Source organism: Leptosomus discolor, chromosome 1, assembly GCF_034619465.1.
Source record: "Leptosomus discolor isolate bLepDis1 chromosome 1, bLepDis1.hap2, whole genome shotgun sequence".
In the NCBI taxonomy this organism is placed as follows: domain Eukaryota; kingdom Metazoa; phylum Chordata; class Aves; order Leptosomiformes; family Leptosomidae; genus Leptosomus; species Leptosomus discolor.
The window spans coordinates 72,682,614-72,698,310 of NC_141391.1; the positions used below are offsets into that span (position 1 = coordinate 72,682,614).

A 15,697-nucleotide genomic window follows, 5' to 3' on the forward strand; every position below is an offset into this window, starting at 1 on the left:
AGGTATTTTTCTGGAAGCGAGCCCAGAAGTGCTGTGTCTTGTCCTAACCTTGTCCATTGTTCAGGTATTCAGCTGGAAGCTGAGATTTCCAGAAACTAATTTGTGATTGCATAGCACATACACTCTTGAAACAGCAGTGCTACCTCTGTGGATGTTTAATATTTATAGAATTTGAATGTAATGCCATATGAGCAAAAATAGCTCTAAGCCACATGTTCCCCCCTCTGCTGTGCTCTGCTTGGAGGAGCAAATCTGGGTAGACACGCTCAGAAGTGGCAGGGTGAGGGCAGCACCAGCTTCAAGGCACGCTGTCTGCCTTCAAACGCTATGAAAACTCTCTGTAACTGGGTCTCCACCGCAGCAGAGGTTATTTTGGTAGGACAGCATCACCTCGCCAGCTAGGCTCCCCTCTGGACTGATGGATGTTGAAGGGAGTTACTGCTGTTTAAAGAGTGCGGGGAGGCACTGCTAATGGCAAAATAGCTCCGAAACACAACCAGAAAAAGCACATGTATGTCTGGTAACTTGAGCAAATAAGTGTAAGGGGCAGACCAAATGACATCGGCCAGCTTAACTCTCTGATCAGTAATATAAAGCTGTCTCCGTTAACTCACATTGGCTTTTTTCTTTTTGCTTAAGGTATGCAGTGAGACTAAAAACCCACTCAGGCCCCAACGCCACGCCAGAAGACAAACAGCTGGCAGCACTATGGTTAGTAGATCAAGATTTCCTCAAAAGGCTTCTTTTCTGCAGTAAGCCAGTTCTTGAAGATGAGATGCTGGACACGGCCAGATAGGATTAAGTTGTCTGTTGAAATTAAGAGAATACTTTCTGCTCTGGGAAGGCCCAGCCCTTGTATCACTGTACCAGGTCTGCGTTCTGTCTCAGTAAATAAGCAATTCATACTTATTGACTGTGACAGGTCAGCTATGGTACGTCAGCGTAATTAATTTTTAAATGCCTGATGGTTTGTTGTTTTTATGAGTGATGTACTTCTGTACCAATAGCTCGGTAATTTCTTTTGTGACTGACATTTTAGGCTCAATAATCATAAATTATATTTACATTATATGAAGGGAGATATAGTGATGGTGATAATTAAGCCCCTTGGATTACCTTCCAAATTGAGATTTCTAGACATATATGCACACACCTTTGATTCTATAGGGTGGTTGCTGATTGCTAGTAAAATAATAAAATGTTATTAAAATCAAATTTTAATTTAATATCTGTGTAGATAATACATAAAATGCCTATTACATGGTTGCTGATTCCCAGTAAGTGGACATTTACAATCAGCAAGTGTGTTTTTAACATCTATTAACCATCTGTTAAAAATCCAAATTAAATGCATCTTTAGCCTCCATAACTAAGGAGTCTTAATTAATCATTTGTACAAAAAGGAACAAAATATTCAAAGATGCCTTTTTTTTTTTCCTTAAAATGCCCTTTCTTTGTCCCTGGTTTGCTGTGCCATCGGGAGGAGCACAGAATGCATTCGTGGCAATTGCTTTAAAACCGCTTAGGTGGGAAAACGACTAAAGAACAGTTCAAAAAAAAAAAAAATTAAATAAAATAAAGCCATATTCCAAAGGGTTGCTCAGAACTGCCGGAGCGCTTCGGCGCGTGAGGAACCACGTCCAAATTCATGGAGCCGCTGCATCTGTTTTCAGCAGAAAGGTCAGCGTGAGGGAAAGCAGACGGTGCCTTCTCTGCGCGATGAATAGCAATCTTAACTCACCGTCTGCCAGCCAGCAGATGAGCTGACACCATTTGCATATGTGCTGTACCTGTGAAGGTGACAGAGTGAGAGTTATGGTGGCTGCGAGGCCACCGCATCCCCTGGCTGCTCCCAGCGCCCGCCGGGCAGGCTGCCAGGCAGGAGGCGCACCCGGCTCCGCTTCTCCTGAGGAGAGACTGTCCTCCAGCGGCCAAAGGCAGAAATTCACCTTCTGCTTTCAGGACGGGAGGCAAAGAGGCTGAGAAACCCTGGCTGGGAATTTTCTCTTAAGAGCAATTTGCTAATTCGAGGGGTTTGCTGAGGTTTGGGCAGCTCCTGGGCGCGGGGAGGTGGGGAGCGCTCGGCGCTTCCAAACTCAAGCCACCTTCTGGTGCTTCGGGTTGGCTCGTAGACTAAATACTGCTGTTAAAAATGAGGCCTCTGCTGCCAACGGAAAAGCAAAACACACCAGATTTGTGCTTTGAAAGCTGTGTTACCGAGGGGCCATCCCACATGTGCTGATCAAAAAGCTTGCTGGGAAAAGGTAGTGGTGAGTCTTGATTCAGAAAATAGACCTGTGCACCTAAAGCAAACAGCAAGGAAAAGAGTTTGTGTGTCCTGAATGCTGATTATCAGTTATTGTGATGTATAATTACAGTTAATAGCTATTACTCTCATTTAATTACATAGCATTAAAGGTGTGCAGCACTCTGCAGACTAACGAGGAGCATGAGGGCAATTCCAGCACAGTGCGTTGAGTTTTTCAGCCCACTATTGGTTTCCTCTGGGGAACAAGTCAGGCAGGTGGCCTAGGAATAGCCTCCAGGCTCCAACACAACCTCTGTTCTGGTTTTCCACAGAGGAGCTTGGCCAGTAAAATCTGGGCAAGGCCGAGGTTTCCCTGTTCCCCAGCTATGTCCAGCTGCTGGAAGAGGCCACTGAGTGTACACAAAATAGACCCACTGTAACTCTAGTTCATTATGCAGGCTCTAGGCTGATGTAATAGAGGCCCAGGATAAGACACCCCAAAAGGCTGCCTTTGCATTTACAAAAAGAAATACCAAAAAATGCCTGTGTCGGGTTCCAGGCCTGTAATAATCTTTTCACGGGAGAGGCCTTTGGTGAAGCGTGCAGACTTCAAGTCAGAGTCAGGGCCTGGGAACCCAAACCTGCAAACCCTTCTGAGTATCGTTTGTTCAGTACCTGCCTGGTAGCATTTGTCAGTGTGACCTGTCCTGGCTGTAATACCCAGCCTTGCTCACGAAGCCGTGGCCAAGTGTGACGTACCGTAAACAAAGGGTGATAAAAACCATAAGCAAGGTGCTGTCAGCCTTCCACGCTGATTTAGTTTGATAATTTAAGGTAATTAATTGGGATTTCTGTTCAGGGGGGCACACCTCACCTTCTGCTCTCCCTTTTGTTCCAGTTACCGCTGCCTGGCCCTTCTGTACTGGAGGATGTTCCGACTCAAGAGAGACCATGCGGTCAAGTATTCGAAAGCGCTTATTGAGTATTTCAAGGTGCATTCTTTACGGCATGCTTTTTGATCAGTCTGTCATTATAGGAAATAACAGTAGCTGTTCTGGGCTTAGTTCTTCCCCTGTGAAGTCAGCAGAGTTTTACTACAGACTCCCATGGCAACACCTGATCTCTAGTCAGTTCTGTGGTCTTCACAAGGGCCCCTCTTTGCAAAATACACACCGTGTCCCTTCATGATGGATCAGAAATTTATTATAGTAACAAACAGGCATTTTCAGATTATTTTTGGTCGATTGGCTAGCGCTATCCAGCTCTGTTGTGAATAGGTTTTGCAGATTTTGCTCTAAGAACCCTCTCCAGGATTACACTTCCCACTAGACTTACCTGTGAGTTGAAGACTTTGATCTAGATCAGTCCTCAGCTGCAGGGCTTCCACTTAGGAGCGTCGGTAGGTAGGGCAGTGCAGTGGGACGTGTTCTTACCAAAGGAACTGGCAAACAGCCCACGCTGACTTCAGTGGGAGTTGTCCAAAAGTATCACGGGACAACCAAACTGCCTGCCATGTACTTGACCCAGTACTGCCGGCTTCCCTTTCCCGCTTTGCTTTGCATGCTACTGCTTCCATTTTCCACTCTCTGTCAGGTCCAAACCCTGGTTATTTTGAGTAAGACAGGAAGTAATTTGAAGTATTTTAATATATTTTATTTGACAGGCAACCTTTCTCTGCAAAGTATCTCAAGAACAAAACCTTTCAGGTGGAGCTCACCTAGCAGTCAGTCCATCCAGCATTTGATCTACAAACACAAAATTAGCCTTTCTCTTTCTAATTAAAAAAAAAAAAAATAACATTGACATACAAGTGCTTTAATACAAACTGCTTTGGGGACCCGAACAGCCATTTGTCTTCAAACACAGGGCTCATCTGTTGGGGTTTTTTTGCAGAGGGAGGTACCTTGAAATGAAAAACATCCATCCTTTGACATTTTGTTAAGAAAAAAAATTCAAATACAAGCACGAATGCTCATGACCAGATTCTGAACACGTGAAGACAGTGAAGGAAATTGACAGATCCGTTATTGTCAAACTGAAATTGAAGTCACTGTAATTGCTTCTAAAAATTTAGCAATATATAATCCAACACGTTACGTTTCTCTAACAATGACTTGATTTCAGGGGAAAGAAATATATGCCTATTACAGTACTTTATTTTTCTTTACCAGATCAGAGAGTACCTGCATTAAGAACAGGATGGTCAGGCTCTCAACCATGTAAAATGTCTCTTACCAGCAGACAGAAACTGTTTCACAGCAAACGTGAAATGGACTTAACACTCTGCTATAGCCCAGATGAGCTTGGTTTTTTGCAGAGCTCCTGCTGATACAATGAAAGCATAGTTTCGCATTAGAAAGTATTCTCACCTTTGAAAGTAAAAATAGGAAAAAAAATCCATTTGCTATAATTTTCAGTGGAAAACAAGCCAATTCTCCACTCATTTCATATTTGGTATCTAAAAGCTTTCAAAACCAAGTGACATGAAATTCTGACTGCATTAAGAACTTCCACATATATTATCAATAAAAGAAAGATTTTAAACCTTGTCATACACATTTGCAGGGGAAATTAGACACACTTTTCTTTTAGAAAAGAAAAAATCATTATTTAAATCTCCTTTGAAGTATTTTATTTCCATTATAAAAAAAAATTAATGCAGCAGAGAATTAAAAAGAAGCCACGGATATTCAGGGGCCAGACACATGTGAGAGCATAAAGAAACGAGGAAAATGGGTAGCAGTGAGCAAACTGGGATAAGAGATGGCCCTTACAACATTACACTCTTTAGAATCCTTACCCCCACACCTTTCTGGTGCAGAACTGAAAGGAAGCTGGAGTAATAAACATAAAACATGAGATAAAAAGGTGTGGGAAGTTGTATAGTAAGGCAGAGGCTGGTTACATTTACAGCAGAAGTATCCTTGACTCCACTTCAATTTTTATATTTTCCTTCCTCCAACTCTGTAAGTAAATAACATGTACTCAGTTTCCATTACACCAGAGGGATGAAGGCCAGTAGTTCTGAGACAGATCAGAAAAGAAAGGAGAAAAACAGAAAAATAAACTATTCTGTAAGAGAAGCAAGTGCCGAGGATTCCCAGGTTAGTTCTATTTAGGATGGTAAATGAGAACTTTTCATTTTTTTCCTTTCACACCTTAGCCCTTCCTGCCAAAAAAAAAAAAAAAAAAAAAAAAGAAAACCCATTGAGGGAAGAACCCGCTGTGGGACATTCCAAAGCTTATTCTTCATACCACTTACCTGGGATCTAGAAGGCCCAGCGTCCAAATGCAGGAAGAATACCAGGGCATCCAGAGCACTGATGTGATCACTGCTAAAATACAGCCAGTGTTGGTATGGGCATGAAAGCCGTGGGAACACAAGAGGCAGTTCAGAGGACACATCAAAACTGAGAAAGCAAACTTTTTGAAGAGAGGCTCCAGAGATGTGTCCAGCCTGCTGAGAACAGGTTAAGAGAGGGTGTGAGCATTGTGTATGTGGAAACAGGGCTGATAATACCAGGCAACATGCAGGTTTACTGGCATTGGACCAACAAAATCCAAAAGCTAGAACTGAAGTTAAGAAAATTCTGTCTTGAAACTCTGAAACAGAATCTGTTTTTCTATCCGTGAAGCCTGATAAACATTAGAACAGGACACAGGAGAACAAGGAGGATAAATAGTGTCTTAGGATTTCTTTATGACTCACTGTCCTTTTTAAAAAGAATAAAATAAAAAAGTAATTTAGCTTCTGATAAAAGTTCCATGATTGGTGGAAAAGGGAAACTGCAGACCAAGTATCCTGGGGGATTACTCCGGGCCTTGAAATCCGCAAAGTTCTGAAGCCCCTTGTTTTTTCATTTTTCCTTCCAAAGCCATGGGAGATCAAGAGGTTTTGTACTGCTGTTAACGCTTGTAACTCCTGCAGCTTGCAACACCTGCAGCCTTGCATTTAAACAATATCCACAACCAGAACTCGAGCTGCACCACTTCACTTGGTCTCCCGTGGTTGTCAAGAAGGGAGGGCTGTTCTCCAGCACACAATTATCTGCATTTATGGTTTCAGGGGAGAGCGCAAGGAGGTCACTTTCCTCAGAAGAATCAGAGACTGGCCATTGCTGAGCATGAGGCTGTGGATGGGATGGACTAGAAAAGTTTTGTTTCTTAGACTTCTGGTTTTTACATCCTTCTTTCTCACGGGCCCAGGATTAATCAGTCACTGCATTTAGGAGAGGGGAGGAGTTTTTCCCACAGGTCAAATGGGCAGGAACCTGCCAGTAAATTCCCACCAGCTCTTGCAGATTAACTACTAGAATCATCGTAGCTATTCAGTTTCCATTATTGCTGACACCTGAATTTCTCCTGCTTTGTAAACATAGTGCTTGTACAAGGTAGTCTCTCCTGAAGCAATGAAATTCTTTAGCCTAAGCACAGCATACCAGTGAGAGTCTTAATGACTACAGATATACAAGAGATCACACTAAGTGACATAATATTCCCTTCTGAGGGCTTCTGGGGAACCCTTCAGCTGGAAGAACCACAAGTCTACAACATAGTCTTTCTGACCCTATGAATACTGCCATATTCAGACCAAGAGGAGCAACAGTGAGAGAGATTCTTGAGCCTGGGGGTTAAAACACCAACCTGAGCGGAGGGAGCCTCAGATTGACATCCCTGTGGTCAGCCAGGCTGAGTAAACTTGCACAGTTTCGCAGGTCCTAGGAGAATGACATTTGTCTTTGGGGGCAGGAGAGTGAGAGGAAATACTTCTGGTTTTCTCTGTCATAAGAAATTCCAGCCTAAACCTCACAAGAGTGCTGGCAGCACTTTCTTCTGAATTCTCAGGATTTCTGTGAAAAGTTTCAGTTTCACCTAACATGTTTTCCTAATCAGCCCGCATCCCAGGCTGTTTCATAGACTGAGTCTGTGCTGCAGCACAGCTTCATCCCAGCACCAAACTAGGCTGACTGGGTTTATTGCATCATGAGACTTGAATATGTCTAAGTCCACATTTTTTTCTTTACATTTCTTTACTTTTATAGTTTAATGTTCTTCATTTTGTAGTCCTATATAAATCATATGCATTGTGAATTATTTTTTCCCTTACAGAATTCATCAAAAGCTGCCCAGAACCCATCTCCTTGGGGTGCCAGTGGAAAGTAAGTCGCAGAGAAACTTACATCAGATTGGCAGTCAGAAATTATATTTTCTTACCTGCAGTATGTTCTGATACTCTCATCTTTTTAATCCCAATGCCTTTTAAGTAACTGTATTAACATCTGTTTCCAGGAGCACAGGAACTCCATCACCCATGTCCCCTAGCCCTTCTCCAGTCAGCTCTGTAGGATCCCAGGGGAGCACAGGGGCCCCTTCCCCATCTCCTATCATCAGCATCCCGCAGCGCATTCATCAGATGGCCGCCAACCACGTCAGCATCACCAACAGCATCCTGCACAGCTATGACTACTGGGAGATGGCTGACAACCTGGCCAAGGAAAACAGAGGTGAGTGAGTCAAGGCAATGGACTGTTCTAGAAGACTGTGGCATGATTATATGGAAAAATAACTACTTTGATAGGAATCCTGTCTGCAAAGTAGGACTGCAGAGGTGATTTTTTTCTTCAGTCTGCTCCTAGTCTATCCAAAACGTCCCCAAAAGGCAGTTTTGATAGCTGTCTCGCTCAGAAGCATCTATTTTTTCTCTTTGTTTGGCTGGTCAGGACTGGTGACAGACAGGTAGCAGGCATAGCTGTGGGTAGCATTCACTGCCATCTGTGTCATTCTGGAGTAAAAAGGTTTGTGGGAGGCAAGGCAGGTTCCTGCCCCCCCAAAGTCATGGAGCTGGATGGGATGCGTTTAGCCAGACCACGTCAAAAAGCAGGAGCTTGCTTCCTTTCTGCAGAAGGAAGGAACAGGCCCTAGCCCTCCCCCATCTGAGCAGACACACATGGGAACGAGGTGCCTCGCTCCCTCTTCAAAGCAAACCGCTCCCAGCTGAACTGGTCTCCATGAGCAAGTGCCTCAGCATCTGACTTGATGATAAAGTATTCTGTGGTTTTCAGGCTTATTTATGTATTTAAGGCAGGGACATAGGCAGGATTCAAATCAAAATGAGGAAACCTAAATGTCGGGGTGTATATATGAGTAGGGGGGCTAATGTCCCATTGCAGTTGATGGACCTTTGTTCAATACAAACAGCAGAGCTCAGAGACCTGTTCAGTTCACCCTGCAGGGGACAAAGGAATACAATTCGGTTGCCCAACCATAGCTGCCAAATGCCACTTGAGGTATCCTTTCCTACACTGCCGCTCCAGAAGTCTCCTGTACGTCCTGTGTTAGATCTGCCAGTCGGGGCTGTACATATCAACTGCCTGAGGGCATCTCAAATGGGCACTACATACCTCTAAGTAGGCAACTGAATTTAGTCCTTAGTGGCTAGTTAGCCAAATATTACTCTTTAGGCTGGGATGACCATGTTATACAGGCCTCTGTTTCTCTGTCGTGGTAGCTTAAATATCTAGCATATGTATAGATAGACACTTGTGTGTACATTTTTTGATTTAGTTGTCCTTAATCTCAAAATAAAAATTGCCCAGCATCTGTTTGCTTTATCAAGACTCAATGGAAATTAATGAAAAGCAAAGCCAAAGAACTCACTGTTTTGTTCTTTGAAAAGAAAATTGTTGTGCATCAGCCTGTAACATCATGAACCACAGGGCTTTAAAATTAATCTCACCCGCACTAAACTTTCACTCCCATGAAATGTTCATCTTGACTCCATTTGCAAGAGAATAAAATCTATTAAAGGGTGACAAGTAGCAAATACAAGAGCTTTACTCTTCTGATGCTGGATCTTTTTTTCCCTGTAGATTTTTTTAATGACTTGGATGCATTGATGGGACCTATCACCTTGCACAGCAGTATGGAGCACTTAGTTCAGTACACTCAACAAGGACTTCACTGGGTGCGGAATAGCGCCCACTTGTCATAATGACTGTGTGCCATTCACATGGACAGTATACCTTTCATGGATAATTCAGTTATTCTGGACACTGTGCTACAGAAATAGTCAACCACAGCATTGATCCAAACAAAGGTGAATATTACTTCAATATTGAGCGAAATTTTTCTGAGCGTAGACACGTATGTGTGCATATGTACAATATACAATGATGTCTCTTCAGAATGAATTGTTCCGTACCACTCTCCAAACATTTTCATGCAGTAGAAATACTAGAAAGAACTGATCTTAATGCACAAAACATACCCTTTCTATTCTTGTGCTGAAAAACTCAGAAACCAAAATCTCACGGGCTGATTGAATCAAGTGCAATAAGCACAGATCCCTATTCAGGAAAGCTCTCAATAGATTCTTAACTTTAAGCTTGTACTGAAATCCCGTTGACTTCAGCAGAGCTTAAGCACATACACAAGGGCTTTCCTGAACTGGAATGAATGAGGGCAAATCATAGACATGGAGAACTTTTACTGCGAGCACGGACGCATCACGGAAGTTTCAATATTAACGTGCCATCTCCCTGTTACTTCCCCACTGGGGCACACAGAGGAGTTGTGTAGTCTGCATTGTTGGAGACAGATGGCATTCCTTCATGTGCAATAAGTTTCAACAAATTGCATGCATTTCTTTATCTCCTGTCTTTAAATAACTTTACCTCTTGTTCAGCTCCTCACCAACAGTACAACCTAGAGTAGAAAGCAAAAAGCCTGAAAACAGATATGCTGATAGCAAGAACTTAAAAGAGATGGTGGAAAATCGCATTCTGTTACTGACAGTGAATAGATAAATGAAAAAATACGGCAACCTGCAAGCCACTTAGTAAAGAAAATGTGTTAATTTCAGCTGCATATATACAGAGAGACAGAAAAATATCTGTAACAGTTGTTGGCTTTGCATGGGAAGGCTTCATCCCACAGATTTTGACTTTCATATATTTTTCTTCTAGCAGAAGCTTGCGGCATTTTCTTCTAGGCTGTATGGGAGCATTACATGCAATTTCCTTTATCTGGGAAGCTGAGTTTGCTGCTCATCAGGCTAAGAACTATTTCCTATCATAATCCTCTCACTCTTCGTGCATAATCCTCAACTAGGCTTTAACGTTTCTTGATTTATGGGATGTTTTCAGTTCCTGTTGACAGGCTGTGTTTTTCATGCCAGAAGAATTAATCCCACAATAATTGGAGTTTAATTTAGGTTAGCTGAGGTCAAGGCCAGTTCATATCAACTTGCATTCAGTGCATTTTTGTTCATTTTCAGTGGTTTTCACACATTCAGTTTTCTTTTTCTATATTGGAAATATAATTTTTTGCAATCAGATTTGCAGCCTTTAGTCAAGTCAGCAGCTTCAGTGACTTTCAATGGACTGTTCTTGTCCGAGTCACTGGTTGGACCCTTTGTTTGTTGTTTTCTGATCTAATTTACTTATATATTAAGGAAATGTGAGTACAAAAGACTCTTTCAATAGAAGATACAAGTAGAGGTAGCCACAGATATCGATGGTCAATTGATTGGTCCTTGCTCCCTTTTTTTGCTTCCCCTATTTTTGAAGAGCTGCGTTTTGCAAAAAAGATACTGAACCATGCGGGACGTATTCTCAGTAAAACATCTGTGGTAACGCAGGCTGTCTGTACCCTGTGGTAAAGAGCGGGCTTGAGAGCACACTGAGCCCCACGTGCCTGCCTTTCGTTTGTCAAGACTGCTTACCATGACTCCAGCTATTGTTCAGAGTCAGAGCATTCACCCCGCTCTTTGAAGCAGCTCAGCAGGGTAGCTACTGAGGAACTGCTCAGCTCCAAGCCATCCTGGGCCTGTATTTATGTGCCCACTGGTGCTCAGATACTTCCCCCCTCCCAAGAGAAGTCCTGAGCTCAGGCTGTGGTCACCTCTTAGCATGGACTTGAGCGTTACAGCATGGCTGGCTTTAAGAGTGAACACGGACCTGCCTTTAAATGACAAAATATACCCCGCTCCGAGCCCTTCTGTCACTCTTAAGTCTGGCTGTTACCCACCCCAGAACGAACACAATTTGTTTGGTCACAAGTATCTTGGAGAACTTGATCGGTGCCTTTCTGTTTATCAGTTGCCTGATCTCCGGCTGTGGAAGCGTGTCGTGATTTACTAGCCTAGTAGCAACAGATTCTGTCAGCTGCTTCAATACCATATGAAGGTTCTGTGGGCTTTCTCCTCAGATCAGGAAAGTGAAATTCCAGTTAGATTAGCTTCTGTTTTCTTTGATGGTGCCTATGACGTTTATCTTCAGATAAGTTTGGGGGTTTGGGAGCCCTTACTGCTATTAAATGTTGAGAAATTTTAGAAGTGACATATATTACTTGCCTTAAATGGAGTTTAGTTTTATTGCACATGTGGCATTTGAGTTTCAAATATGGAACTTTTGAAGCATGTTTATTTTACTAAGATCGGGATATTTTTCTTAATCACGATGAACTCTTTGTATGGATGTAATATGTCAAGAAACTTCGAAGAAATGCAAGAATTAATCCTGTCCTGTTGTAACATTTCCAAGTGCTAAGGATCTCTTGTAGATAATTGTCCTTTCTTGTGCATTGTTCTTATATTGAATTATTCCAGCTAAAATACCCATTGCTTCCATGGAAAAACACACTGGTTTTTCGGTTTTGTGCTGGCATCATCTGTGTTGTCTTATGAGCACACTGAGCCCTAACTTCTGGTGGTGTAACAGGATGAAATGGCAGCCTTTTAAACCATCTAGACATATAAATGGATTGGAGGTTTTGGCCTTCTCTCCACAGGGTTTCTTGCAGCTATACTATTTTGGTGAGGTTATTTAGAATACTCTTTTGTGCAGACAATTTGCTGTATAAGGTTGCTGCTGTTTAGATGACTGAATGTAGCATGATGACAACAAATACTACATTTCATCTTCGTAGGGCCTGGTCTGGCAAAGTGCTTTTGGCTTTTACACCTGGTCCAGTTAAGCGTGTGCTCCTCCTCAAGAACCTGAACAGTCTTAGGTACTTCACCATGAGTTGAAGGTGCTCTGTGTGTTCTGGATGGGACCAGAGGAGACTGTCCTTCTTAGGGGTTCCATGAAAGACACCAACTTGTTTTAATCTGTGGTAAAAAAGTCCACGAACATGCAGGCTTCTTTACGCCATAGCAATGTTCAGGTTCATTTTGGGAAAGCAAGAAGTCATTCTGTACAAATCCAGAAGGATTATGCCTGGAGGGAAAGGTTTGGTTACAAACAGAGGCTTCTGAATCAGTCAGGGCTGGTAAAGCAATGGGAATGGATTCAAAGGAACAATATATTGCAGGTGGGTGCAACAAATACAGAGCAGCCTATGGGATCCTCAGAGATAGCAAGATCATACAGACCCCTTGGCCTTAATCCTTTATAGTTTTCCATGGTGGCGTGAGTGACAGGTAAGAACAAAGCACACGCCGAGGTTCAAGTGCGGCCAAGAGCCAAGCATAGTCCTCCCAGCCACATGGCAGGATATGCCAACACCTTGTTTGCCTGTTTCTTTTATCCAGATATCACAGGGCTCCAAAGGAAGAGAATATAGGGAACAGAGGACTTAGGTAAAGGAGGTTAAGAAGATCAAGACCTAAGTGTAGATACAAACACATATGTATATACTGTAAATCTAAATAGTGATAAAAGTCACTCAGCATGAAGGATATTACTAGTGCCTACCATTGATCATCAAGTACTCATCACTGAACAGCCATATCACCTCAGAAGTGCAGTAGCTGTTATCAAAATAATTCGTGTAGCTAATTAATTTATAAAAAATGCACCTTTGGGACTGTGCCATAGTATCTCTTTTGTAATACAAATGTTCAACCATTTTTCATGGCTACTGATTCAAATCTACATCACTGAAATGTCAGGATATCTTTTTTCCCTAGATGAGGACATACACTTAGACCTGCCTAATCTGTGCTTCGTTTATCTACCCAAGAGACTTTAGTAGTCACCAGCCTTAACGCATGTACAACATATACTACTCACTGACTTAGTTGTAGGTTTTAATCCAAATGAAATTGGAATTTGCAAAATGACTTGGATTAATGGCATCTGCCTCAGATATCCTGCAGATGTGACATTAAATGATTCATGATTTTAAGCAGGAAAGGTTGAATTTTATGTAAATAACAGTGGATGAATTCCTTGATCTTTTTACAAGAAGATTTTTTTTTAAATTAAAAGATTGTCAAAGCAATAGGGTTTTTTTAACTCTCTTAAATTTTCTGGAGGGCCATGGGTTCATGGTACAAGCTATATTAAGAACATCTCCTTCTGCAATATGCCTTGCCTTTACATAATCCTCTTAATGCTTAATATGTCAGAAAGAAATGTTTCTTTTTCACAGTGATAGCAACGTTTTCCCTCCCCCATTCAGGGAGAATCCTCAAACTAAAGAGTAAAATCTCCTGGCACAATAGAAATACAAACAATGCCTGAAGAATATGGACTTGTTAAGATAACAATAGAAGTTTGGCTGGCGCAGACCTGACATGCCTTTCATTTTGGTATCTTTTTGTTAGCATTTACATCACATATTTGAACTCATTGTGTTGGAAACTAGAGAATTAGTCTGAGTTTCATGTCTTAAAAAGGCCTGGTAGGTCTGATCACTATCGTAATTATAATTGTTACATTAGCTTATGTGCTGTGCACTGAGGGCTGGAAAGGCGTGTAACCATAGATAAATTTGTCAGAATGCATTCAGAAAAGCATTTGGATGATCTTACGTCTAGTCTGTCTCGAAAACTGGAGAACAGCGTTTCTCACCCAATATTGTTAGCATGAAAATTTGGCTACTTTAATGCCTCTCATAAAGCTGCCATTTGCCCTCAGTAAGGCCAAGACTCCATTTCCAGTGTTACTGGTTGCCACGCTGTAAATTGTTCTTAAGGTTAATTAACAACCCGGGGAAGTCGCTTTAGGCCCCGTTTGTGCTTACCTCACTAAAACTACATAGAGGAAAAGTGCTAAGATTTGGAGCAAGTAACCCAGAGGTTGCATAAACGGCCTCGCTTTCCCCCACAAAACCAGCAGCAAATACAGCAAGGCTCCCTCTCTTTTCTGATCTGTGTAGCTTGAATCTCACATGCTGTAGCTTGAATCCCAGCCTCATCCCTGCTGCCCTTGAAGGACTCCAGAAGGTCCAAGGCAAACAACAGAATGACGAAAAAATGGGGATTTCCTCTGTCCCAAGGCACATATTCCTTTCCGGGAGTGAATACAGAGAACAGCGTGGATCACGAGGCACTCAGGTCTCATGTTTCTCGTATGTACTAACACAGGGATACTTAACACTTATCTGCCTCATAGGGCTTTATGAGAATTAATTAATGTTTGCAAATCACTTTGTATCCTCAGAAGGAAAGTGCTGTAGAAGAGCTAGGGAAAAAACTGCTAAGTACACTGGATGAATTTCACCCCTGAGTCCAGAGCTACAAGACCCTCAAAATCCTTAAATACCATGTAAGCTCTCAGCGTAAGCGCCAGAGTTTATAAAATTTGTGCTTAGCGCCGAGGGGAGTCACAGCCTAGGTGAAATTGCTGTTCCCAGAGTATCTATAACTTTGATCCTGGTAGAGAGCAAGAATCACAACAGTCCACAATGGGACGAACGGCACAGGTTTACCAAGTGCTGTATAGCCATCCTAAGAATTTCAAATCTTTTTATGTCTTTGAGCCACTTTGTATTTCTGTGAAAGAAATTTGCCTCCCCAGTTGTACCAAATGCATTTCTCATAACAGAAGTATTCAAATCATTTGTTATTCCAAATTAGCTTCAAAGAACTTCCAATAAATGAGAATTTTATTTTAGAATGGTGCATTGCAGAGAGGACTGGTGGCTTAACGAAACATTAAAAAAAAAAAGGCGCTCTCGTAACAAAATAGGTGTCTGTTTGTGACACACATTACCAGCAACTGAGCTGGGAAGTCAAAGATATGTTGGGAGCACAATCTTCAGGGAGTTACCTTCCCAAATCACACCATTGTTAGCCAGCATCCCTGGATCAAACTCCCAGCTCTGTTCTGACACATTACCTCTAGAAGTCATCAGGAAAGCACTTCACCAAGGACTGAACACCAGTCAAATCAACAAAATTTTTCTACTGCTGTTCATGTTATTCAGGCAATGCTAACAAATCCTTCCTTCCTTAGCCGTGGTTATCCCTCTCTCTTTCACCTGGCATTCTTAGATATGGAATTCTCACCCCATCAACAGACATGAAAGGAAACGTTTCCTGCAGGAACAAGCTAGACGTAGATAACATTTACCAAAGGACAGGCCGTTCTTAGTCTTTTTCTCACTTCCATTTTGAAAAATATTGTATTGAAAAAGGATATTTTCATTTGCAGTGTAGATTTACCATGGAATCATAGGATGGTTTGAGTGGGAAAGGACCTCAAAGACCCTCTAGTTCAA

At 42.1% G+C, this 15,697-nt stretch overlaps 1 protein-coding gene across 1 annotated transcript in view; it reads left to right on the top strand.

Moving 5' to 3' along the window:
• AFF3 (ALF transcription elongation factor 3) overlaps positions 1-9,239 on the top strand; it is a 325,490-nt gene extending 316,251 nt beyond the window's left edge. The window contains exons 17-21 of the mRNA XM_086481828.1: positions 640-711; positions 3,147-3,240; positions 7,358-7,407; positions 7,538-7,752; positions 9,118-9,239. Coding sequence (XP_086337954.1) covers positions 640-711; positions 3,147-3,240; positions 7,358-7,407; positions 7,538-7,752; positions 9,118-9,239 — 553 coding nt within the window. The remainder of the gene's footprint in view (positions 1-639; positions 712-3,146; positions 3,241-7,357; positions 7,408-7,537; positions 7,753-9,117) is intronic.
• The last annotated feature ends 6,458 nt before the right edge of the window (positions 9,240-15,697 follow it).